Source organism: Sphaeramia orbicularis, chromosome 20 (genome assembly GCF_902148855.1).
Source record: "Sphaeramia orbicularis chromosome 20, fSphaOr1.1, whole genome shotgun sequence".
Taxonomy (NCBI): domain Eukaryota; kingdom Metazoa; phylum Chordata; class Actinopteri; order Kurtiformes; family Apogonidae; genus Sphaeramia; species Sphaeramia orbicularis.
In genome coordinates, this window is record NC_043976.1 from 23,351,544 (window position 1) to 23,362,206 (window position 10,663).

The 10,663-nt window shown below is 39.6% G+C and overlaps 1 protein-coding gene across 1 annotated transcript in view; it reads right to left on the reverse strand.

The window, feature by feature from the left end:
* cntnap2a (contactin associated protein 2a) overlaps positions 1 to 8,512 on the reverse strand; it is a 361,415-nt gene extending 352,903 nt beyond the window's left edge. The window contains exon 1 of the mRNA XM_030123092.1: positions 8,279 to 8,512. Within this exon, the coding sequence (XP_029978952.1) occupies positions 8,279 to 8,381 (103 nt within the window). The 5' untranslated portion in view covers positions 8,382 to 8,512. The remainder of the gene's footprint in view (positions 1 to 8,278) is intronic.
* Positions 8,513 to 10,663: the final 2,151 nt, after the last annotated feature.

A 10,663-nucleotide genomic window follows, 5' to 3' on the forward strand; every position in this document is an offset into this window, starting at 1 on the left:
GATACACGCTTAACTTTTTAGCATTTTATCATTTGTAGTCATGAGCATTCAAAAACTACTTTACAACATTTGAAAGGTTGAGGTTGAGGCTGGTGCACATATTGGAAACCAAACACCACAGGCACCTGAGTAAAAATCCCTAAGCGACTTTGACACTAACTCGTTTTGAGTCCATGGCTGAGGTTTTGTCAGCTAAATCTAAAGTGTTTCATGCTATTTGAGGGGCACAAGCCAACAAAAGGTCATGCCCTTATTGTTTCACTATGGTTACTCCTTTTTTGTTTGCTGCACAACACTGCCCTTTTACACTCATGCTTTGCCAACGCTGGGTAAAGTTCACGACTGAGGGGTAGAAAACCGACACAGGTGACAACCCATTTTTATCCTGTGCTCTTACAGTGGGTTGACACTGATGATTTAGGGTCAGTCACACAGATTTTTCTTAACTGTTCTTTCTGACAGCCTTCCTGCAGCTCCATTCTAACATTTTCCAATCTTACACAAGCTATTACACTCTGTGCTCTAGCAGATGCAAATCTGTTTTCAACTTAATTTCATTTTAGATTAACCAAACTAGTTTACAGATGATTTTAAAACAAGACACAGGCCATATGGCAAAAACTGAGCTCCTGAGATTTTAGTTGGCATTGTATTGACTCTAAAGACTTAATATCTATCTATAAGATTAAGCTTGGAATGAAGGTCAAGGTTTATTTATATAGCGCATTTAAAAACAGACACTACTGTCCTAAAGAGCTGCACATACTCATGAAACAATATAAGTAAAAGACAATAAATAGAATAATACAATACTGACACATGGCTCATGAGCTAAAATATTAAAACAATAAAAATAAACACTAAAGACAAAAATTTAAAACTCTAAAACAACAGTAAAATATCCAGCTCAGCTCATTAAAAGCCACTGCAAAAAAAGTGAGTTTTCAGCAGCAATTTGAAACTCTCAACAGAGGTAGCAGCTCTAATGTTCAGGGGGGAGAGTTCCAAAATTTAGGGCCAGCAACCGCAAAAGCCCTGTCCCCTCTGGTCTTCAGTCTAGACCTGGGACAATCCAGGAGCAACTGGTCAGCAGACTGAAGTGCCCTGACCAGGTGTGCAAAGTTAGCATCTCAAATAAATGGGAAGGTGCAAGTCCGTGCAGAGATTTAAAAATAAAGAGTAAAATGTTGAACTTAATTCTAGAGTCAACAGGCAGCCAGTGGAGGGAGAACAGTACAGGTGTGATGTGTTCTTGGCGCCGAGTCCCAGTGAGCAGGTGTGCAGCAGCATTTTGGACAAGTTGAAGTCTATGGATTGCAGACTGGTCAAGGCCATAATAAAGCCAATTACAGTAGACCAAACGAGATGTAATCAGAGCATGCACAACTTTTTCCATCTGATTGGGGGGCAAGTAGGGCTTAGCTTTAGCTAAAAGTCTAAGCTGGAAAAAGCTTGTTTTAGCCACAGAGCTAATTTGCTTGTCAAGTTTAAAAGCACTATCAATAAAAACACGTAGACTTTTCACAAAGGGGCAACAGTAAGAAGACAATTAATTAAAAGCACCATTAAAAACAGGTATATGTGAGTCACCAAAGATGACAATTTCAGTTTGTCATTTAAGTTTAAAAAGTTCAGTGACATCCAGTCTTTAACTTCATTTTGGCAATTATGTAGTGCTTCAACTGCATCTGACTACATTTAAAGGTAGATAAATTTGGACATCATCGGCAAAGCAATGAAATTAAAAGTTATTAAATGTTTTTTGTTTGTTTTTTTAAATAGAGCCTAATGGCAACAAACACAAAGAAAACAAGACAGGGCCTAAAATTGAGCCTTGTGGCACACCATTGTCCAGGGGGCTTTGCCAGAATTACAAGGTCCAAGGTTGACATAAAAATTCTGGCCAGTCAAATATGACTGAAACCATTTGAGTACTGTGCCTTTAATGCCTACACATATTTCCAGCTGTGAAAGGAGAATCTTATGGTCTGCAGTATCAAACGCTGCAGTCAAATCAGAAAGAATAAGTACAGCAGAGTGACCAGAGTCCGAAATTAAAAGAAGATCATTAAAAGTTTTTAAAAGAGCAGTTTCTGTGCTGTGACACGTTTTAAAACCAAACTGGAATTTTTCAAAAATGCCATTTGAGTTAAGGTGTGAAGAGAGCAATCAATTAGTGAAACATTTTATATCCCAGGTCACAGTTACTTAGTACTTGCATTTCTTTTGACATGCATTATAGTGTTAATCTTAATTTGTTCTGTTTAACTGTATTATTTGTGCTGTTTGTGAATACTACTAACAAATAGTGAAGGAAACTGCAGTACTGAGTTCATAGCCAAGTCTGTTTTCAGATTAATATACCCGATGACCCAATGCAGCAACAGATAATTATGACAATGGTAACTCTAAATGACAAGGTGTCAGTAAAAATCCTCACCTCCTGACCATCTTCTCTTTATTCTGTCTTTCCTTATCCCTCTCTGTTTTCTGATAAATGCCACCTCATCTTATCCTACTCTTTTCGTCTCTCTGTCCAGCTCTCCCACTCTTCATCTCAGAGGCCCCTGTCTGAAGTAGTGGATATGTTCTGACAGGTTCTAAAGGGAACACATTCCACTAGAATAACTTTCAGATTATGTGCTTGATATACACACTGTCAGAGCAGTATCTCACACAGAAATACATGCATATATTTGTACCTACAGAGCTAAGCATTTACACATTTGTTGTGTTGTAGTCACTGTTATTGGGTTGGTGTTCAATTAATTAACATAATGTCACCAGAATATAGCATAATCCTGGCAGGTTGGCATGTGTGTGTAAAGAAAGAAGAGGAGGACAAAGGAAGAAAAAAAGGGAGGTGGGATGTGTGAGCTTCATGGTGTGTGCCTCTGTCTGCATGAAACTGTGTGCATGTTACGTTACTGACATTGTTAAGGGAATTATGCTGCATGACTTGTCAGTATACATTTGTATCACTGTGGCCTTGCTCCCATGATGAAACATAGATAGCCCTGCAGTAGTATTCACTGCTAGGAGAGAAATTTTAATCCTTCACCGAGACCAATACTATGCTCAAAGGTACAAGAAATACAGTTATGGTGCTGTGATTCAATCAATCCATTTTCTACAAAAAGGTGTTTAGTAAAATCTGACCTATGACACTGAAAAATAGCTGAATGCCTCCAGCATGTGAATGAGGGCTTGAATTGCTTTTTCATGTCTGAGTATATTTTTAAACTGTAAATTTGAGTGCTTTGCTATTATCATGCATTACACAATTGCTTGCCCTAGACAAATTCTTGTAACTTCTAAACTGCTTTTATTACATTAAGCATTTCTAAATTCCAGTGCTGTGAAAACAACATTTGTTTCCAAACAGCAGACTTATCAGTCAAGTCTTTTCGTCTCAAAAGCTCTGTCACAGATTTTAGTTTTAAAAGGGTAAAATATTTGTGCACGGAAGGGAGTGCAGATCTAAAAGCTGCATGAGAATGAAAGAGCAGGATGCAGTGTGAGCGCGTTTGGCTGCAATCCATGACAGTTTGGTTGTGTCTGTGGATTTCACACACACACAGCGCAGGTGATCCTTTGAGAGTTTGTGTGCACAGGCAGATGCATCACATTACTCCCTTAAAAACTGTCAAGTGGGGACTTCAACGTATGTTACCATGAGTTGAAAGAAAGGAAACAGATAGATAAAGGCAATGTGTGGTTCAATGAAAAAGACAAGGTTGCAGGGAATATGATTATATGAAATAGTTGTGTCAAACTGATTAATGTAAATGTACAGTAACACAAGACTGCAACTTCAGATCACTTAGCTGTAAGTGGAAACCTTCACACGCCAACATGCTATTTTCTTTCAAACTGAACATAAAATGTGTAACAGAAATTGCTATACCACTACAGATCCATCTCAACAAACAGCACTGTGCTACTGTGAGCAGTAGATGTTACACCCAGCTTCTTGTGTGTCCACTGAAAAGGCTTCCCTGAGTAATTATATGCTTCTGCATCTACATCTCTTCAAACCAGTATAGCTGTGTGTAGCATATTTTTTTCCTTCAATCAAAAGGAACCTTAAAAACAGCTGTTTTCTTTTTTGTTTGTCTTTTCAAGTTTTTGAAAGATCAGTGCTACTCATATGTTAGCCCTCATATCCTGTCCTCCTTTATCATGCATAACTAACCATGTTATAAGACAGTCATTGATACTATTATGACCTCCTTGCTACAAAAATCTAAAACCTATTAAGTACTCTTAACTAAACATAAATGCTACAATCAACTGTTTCTGATCTGTACAGTAAATGTTTATCACTACCCGGACATTACAATGCAAAAAAATCAAAAACTATCAGCTGTAGATTTATATGTTAGCTAACCCCAGGAATGTTGTATTATTTAAGAGATGTGAAAACATGAAACGAGACCAAAATCAAAAGCTGGAAGGAGAATGAGGTACAGAGGCTGAGGGAGATATATCACAACAAGAGGAAGCATTTATGATGTTTTTTTAAATGCAGCAGAGAAAAGAACAGGAAAGAAAAGAGATATGTAATTAGCAACTAAGCCTTGTTTCCCAGCCTGACTCACTTATTTCGATCCATAATGAATCTACCATTGTGGACACGGACACACACGCCTACAACACAAGCAGGTCTACACATAAAAACACAGGACAAAACAAAGCTTAACACCAAGTATAGAACTGATCTAATCTGAGCCAAACCAGTCTGCTTCCTCTAGCCTTAATCCTATTATTACCACCTCCTAATGGGAGCCATCACACATAGAAAGGAAACAGCACTCGCATCAGGCTCACCTATGTGTTAGTCTTTTTTTTTGTTTTTCTTGTTAATGGCACATTTACAGCAGTGAGTAATGACAAAATATTGCAATAATCTCACTGAGTCACTTATTGACAGTAGAAAGAGAAAAAAGTATTTGTTAATGTTAGCAAAGCACTACGTTAGAACTGCAAGGACACTGAGAAATATTCTCTGATACGATGGATTACCTAAATGCAGGGAGCTAAAGTTAAGTTTGCTTAAATAATTCTTACTAATATAAGTAGGATTAACGTCTAATGCTTTGAATTTGATATGGAATAGTTTTTGTTCAGTGCAGATATAACCAGATACATGTTGTCTTACGCTGCACAAAATGGATTCTGTTGGAGAACGGGAAAAGTCTGACTTGTCCTGTGTTGCCCTGAAGGTGGGAACAGACTGATGGCCATGTCAAATGGCCTGGCATGCCTAATGAGTTGAGAAAAGGCTAATCTGATTCTATATCAGACAGGCTCTTGGGGCATCCCATTTAGCCACCCACAGTGTCACCAGCACACTGCCCTAAACTCACAGAGCACACTTTACTTTTCAAATACAGATGAATGTTAAAAATGTAATCTCCACCTCTTCAACAAAAAAGAAAAGAAAAGAAAAGAAAAGAAAAGAAAAGAAAAGAAAAGAAAAGAAAAGAAAACTCTGTACTATGTTGCCATGTATACCAGGGATACATCACATACAGAAGCTGATTTTTCAGCGATTTTCACTTCAAACTCATTTGAGATGCTAATTTAAAAATGAATGTCCCAGTCATTATGAGACGCTATTGTAGGTGAGATGAGACCTTGCCTCACACATGCACAATGACAAAAACAAGGAGAACTCAACAACAAGGAGAGTGTACAGTACAGCTGAGTTATGCAACAAGGGCAAGAGCGATACAATATATTTCATTAGTGTGTGCATCTGTGGACATGCATCTAATTTAAATTGGATTTTGCACTGCGTATTTAAATATTATTTTGCGAATATGTGTCTGTGTTTTAAGTGCAATACATTCGCAACAACTGATATTGCAGCGCTACCCAATTAAGTGGTACTGCAATGCAATATGATACTAACAGAGGCTTCTGGACAAGACAGCGACGGATACAATTTCTGAAATACTGCTCACCATACAATTATTAGGGAACCATACATGCATAACAGATAAATAAACACATCCCTCCCAAGTGCAAATATATTAAGAGAAGGACAAAAAGACACAGTTTAAATCTCAGTATACTGTTCTCTATTCTTCTCATGTGATGATGCATAAACGTCACTGATGCTCTTTTAGTGTGCAGAGATTCCACACAGTCAGGGGGTCATCCAGCCCATTGACTTTTAGTATGAGTGCATATTTGGCCCCATAGGATGGAAATGCCATAATCTTTTTTAGTCCATGCTTTAGACCATTGGTTACACTGACACTGTCTGTTCCCCCGAGTCCGCCACATCTCTCTGTCCCTGACGAGGGATAAAGTGAGTGCTCAGATTTAAGCTCAGGGGTGGAACTGCTGGTCCATCCATTCTGTTTGTGTGACTCTCACCCTCTCTCTCTCTCTCACACCAAAACTTCCCCACATACTTGGTTCTCATCTTGCAAATCCTATCCTTATTTATCTCTACACATAATGTAATATTTATGATATAGATTCAGAGTCATTTTACAGAGAACTGAATTTACGGTAACATTTTCCCACAGTACCTATTTTGCATCTTAAGCACTGCTTAAGTTTTCATTATGCCCTGAAATTTAATGCAGCATCATTTAAGGATATAGCTCATTGATTTCCATTTGAACATGTTTAATTGATCTGATCCAAGGTTTTAAGTCACCTGGGATCAAACCTCTATAGTTGCAGCGTCCTTTAACAAGACTAGTCCTGGGACTTTGGGGCTGACCCAGGTCTTGGGACAGCCAGAGGGTTGTGCATTGATAAAGGGATCAATAAAGTTTTGGAAATAAAGCAGTGCTACAATATCTCCTACTCGCCGTCAGGTCGCTCTTGTGAGCAACAGCTTTGTGTAGGGGAAAACAGACTCCCCACCTCTTGAAGCTCCCACTCTCCCTTCTGTCACACTTTTGACGCGCACACTCAGACTCTGCACGGACACAAACGGCTCGCGGTTGCATCTCTCCGTTGTTGTCTGTCGGGGATGATTAATGAGGCGCGTCCCCGAACACATTCATCCGGCACCCGAGAAGCCCCGGCCATCACCGAGGGATTTCAGTCACACTGCACCCTCATAAAAACCGTCTCCGTTACCGTCAGCAAAATCAGAATGACACCGAGCCACGGCTTGGATAATTTTAGTAAATGACTGAACCCGACCAAAAATTAAGAAAGGCTTTAATCCACCGGGAAATAGAAACATTAAAAAATAAGCTGACCTGCAAAAACATGCCTAGTCAATAAATACCATGAATCCCTTGGAATAAATCAGTGGGAATTTTAGAGAAGTGTAAACAAAATGCCATGATGCAAAGTATTTTCAAGGATGCATCACCGCTTAAGAGAGTTAAGAGTCTGACAGGATATTATGCATGTCGTTATTTCGGATAAAAGATCAGCCTCAGGATCCAAGAACTACTGGATTTATTGCATCAAGGTTCGTAAAGCACATTAATTGACTGTATCGTTTGACATAAGCCGTCTTCAACTTCTTAAAGAAAGGAATAAAAGTTGGATAAACAGGCTCAAGTATGTATATGCACAGCAACTAGAAAGAGACTAAATTATATTACGCAGAAAAAGCATGAATAAACAGTACATTTTGAGACTCCTGGTTCAAAATTCATCAGTGAATCAATGTGTCATTAACATGTGGCACACTGTCAAAACTCTACCCTTCTTCCAAAAAGTCAACTTTGACAACAAGCTGGTGATTCAAGAAAACCTCAGACACATGGGATTATTCAAAAAATACGACGAAATGGACCGAAAACATTTTATATAAGAATAATAAAATCAAAGAGCAAAAATGGGAAATTGTTAAAAATTTCTCAAAGACACTGGAATGCCTGCGAATACACATGAAAACGGCAAACCTCGATTAATATAGTCACTCAGTCACCCAGACCTGTCTGCACTGACAACTCAAGACCAAATAAACAAAACCTCCACCGATACTAAACCAACCATCCGGAGATCCTCAAGAGTTAACGCGCGTGACAGACTTAACTCAAAGTGGAACCGTGTTTCCTCTCTCTACTGGCCCTCTCCCCCCAGCAGGTTACAGCCTGGCCCCCCGGTTCCCAAGAGCCCATGGTGGCTCCAACGTTTGAATACCTGCAGCTCCGTCTGTTCCTGTCTGCACTGTTCTCCTGGACTCAGACTCAGACTCATTTCCACCCATATCGGGTCTTATCCCGGTCAAAGCTCGGAGGTGCATCCCAAAAAAAACAAAACAAAAAAAAAATGTAAAACAACTACTTACGGGTTGTTGGCAAAGCTGCGTGCACATCGTTGACATGGCAGAAAATCCACAAAGCAACCGGCAATAACAACGTCAATCCCTGGGCAGGACGGTGCCGGTGCATCTTCACGGCCGGTGTGGACGCAGCGGTACGGAGAGGGAGACGAGACTGACAGAACAGAAAAAACTGCGTGGTGGTGGTAACACCAGCCGGTCCGTCAGATTCGCTTCGCAGTTGTGGACTGGCAGAGAGGAGCCCGGCTACACGGACTCTCTCTCTCTCTCTCTCTCTCTCTCTCTCTCTCTTTCTCTCTCTCACTCTGTTTCACTCTCTCTTCCACCCGCCCTCTCTCTCCTATAACTCTGTCTCTCTCTCTCTCTCTCCAATAAGGAGATGATGTAAGGATCGCGCAGAGGAAAGCTGCCCTGTGCTTGCAAATAAATGGTACGAACTAGTCTCTACAGCTACCTCCCTGAGTAAAACCAAACAACAACCACTGTCCCTGAGTAGAACAGAAGGCAGTGGCTGTAGTGTACAGTGTCGGCTTCAGAGGTTCAGGAGGCATGACAGGGCTCTGCTTCAATCCTCTGTACCGCTCCAGTGCGCTGTCCGTGGTGCTGAACTTATCACAGCCTCTGTCTCTCTCTCACTCACTCACTAAATGTCTTTCCGTTTCTTACAGCCAGACAGTGCCCCCCTCCTTCCCTAGGTGGTGGTAGACTTGTTCGAGATACATTTTTCTTTTTCCTCATACTAAAAAAAGTCAAGTATACCCGCAGACAGCTATAGTAAATACGTCTTGATGTCTCTCCTTAGCTACAGTGCTTATTTATGTGCATAAAAAAACAGATTTCATATATTAAACACTGTACTCTACCGGAGCCATCTGACTCCAGTCGAGTATTAGTCTCATAACTTGTCGTATCTGCTTCCCATTATGCGTCTTGATTATACAAGCATATCTGAAGAGCTGTGTCTGTTACATCCAGTCATCAACTAATCATTTCTTCATCTGGATGCAGCGTGCTGGTAAATTTCAAGAGCTATATTTAAAAATTGCAGTTTCAAATCTAAAGTCTGCAAGCAGAGAGTTAATACAGAATTAAACTTCTACTTTCCTCGAGTACTGCCTTGGCAAACTGATTCTGCATTTGTCAGTTCAGATCTGAGAGTTCAACTTCATCAGCCAAAGATGCAATGGGTTGAAATTTTGGGTTCACTGCCACATGTGAAAAACTGACCAATAGAGACAGCTTACATCATCGGAACACACACATATAATACATTATAACCTTTCCCATTTTATTCGTCTTCACTATTTTGCCCCAAAATTGGAGCTGAAAACATTCTGAGGTAGTAAACGCATATTCTTGCCACTTCACGTGTTACTTATAGCTGTGGCAAAGGATTTTAGGCTAAATAACAGTAATAAAAATCCAGGTCTGTTTCCTCAAAACAACATAAATTACATTTTATTATGCATTAATTGACTTTTTTATCTGCCATGTCAGATTTGTTACAATCATGCCTTACAGTCAGTGTCTGTCAGTGTCTCATTTACTATTATCTACCAAGACAGTAATGTGTGATTATCATTACTGCAGGGAGCAGAAAACAGAAAATTCAGAATAGAAAGTTTTATTAGTGGTAATGCTTCATATTTCCAAACCAAATATTGAACATAAGATTCAACTTTCCATTATGAATGTAACACCTCAATCAGGTTACTAGTCATTACTGTTCTACCAGAAGCAATAACATTTTCAACCAAACATGGACCTGTTGGGTGACATCTTTGATCATGTATTCACAACCCCATTTGTCATTCCCTGTTTTTCTGCCCTTTTTCATATATTTTCTCCATAGCACAAAAACAGAGTAGGACCTTCTGGAAGAACATCACCCACTTTCAGTGTTGCAGGCAGTAGGGTTAAGAGGTCAAAACTCCAGCAGCACCAAAGACACAAAATGCTGTACACGTATCTACAATGGCTAAATCTTTACAAACAAAATAAAAAGAATTATGGCTTCATGTCAGTAGTCAGGGTTATACCAAGAAATAATGCTCCTTTATATGTATTTTCTTTTTCATTTCACTCCTCCTAGATCTCCCTTTTTTCTTGTCAGTTTTATGCCTTTTTCCTTGTGTTCCTCTTATAAACTCCTCTTCCCTCTGCCTGTTGATCACTCAATAGAGCCCCTCATGATTTTTGCAGTGTGACAGTGCTCTTTTTCCACAAGGACTGCAGATGGGTTTATCAATATGTCATACACGGTCATTTACAGCCATCATTCATTGAATAAAAAATAAAAACAGTGATGAGTGATGGGCCCGGGATTTTGAACAAAAAAGTTGATGACAGCAGTGATGAATCTCTGGAGGAACGTGGTTTTGTAAAGCAAAA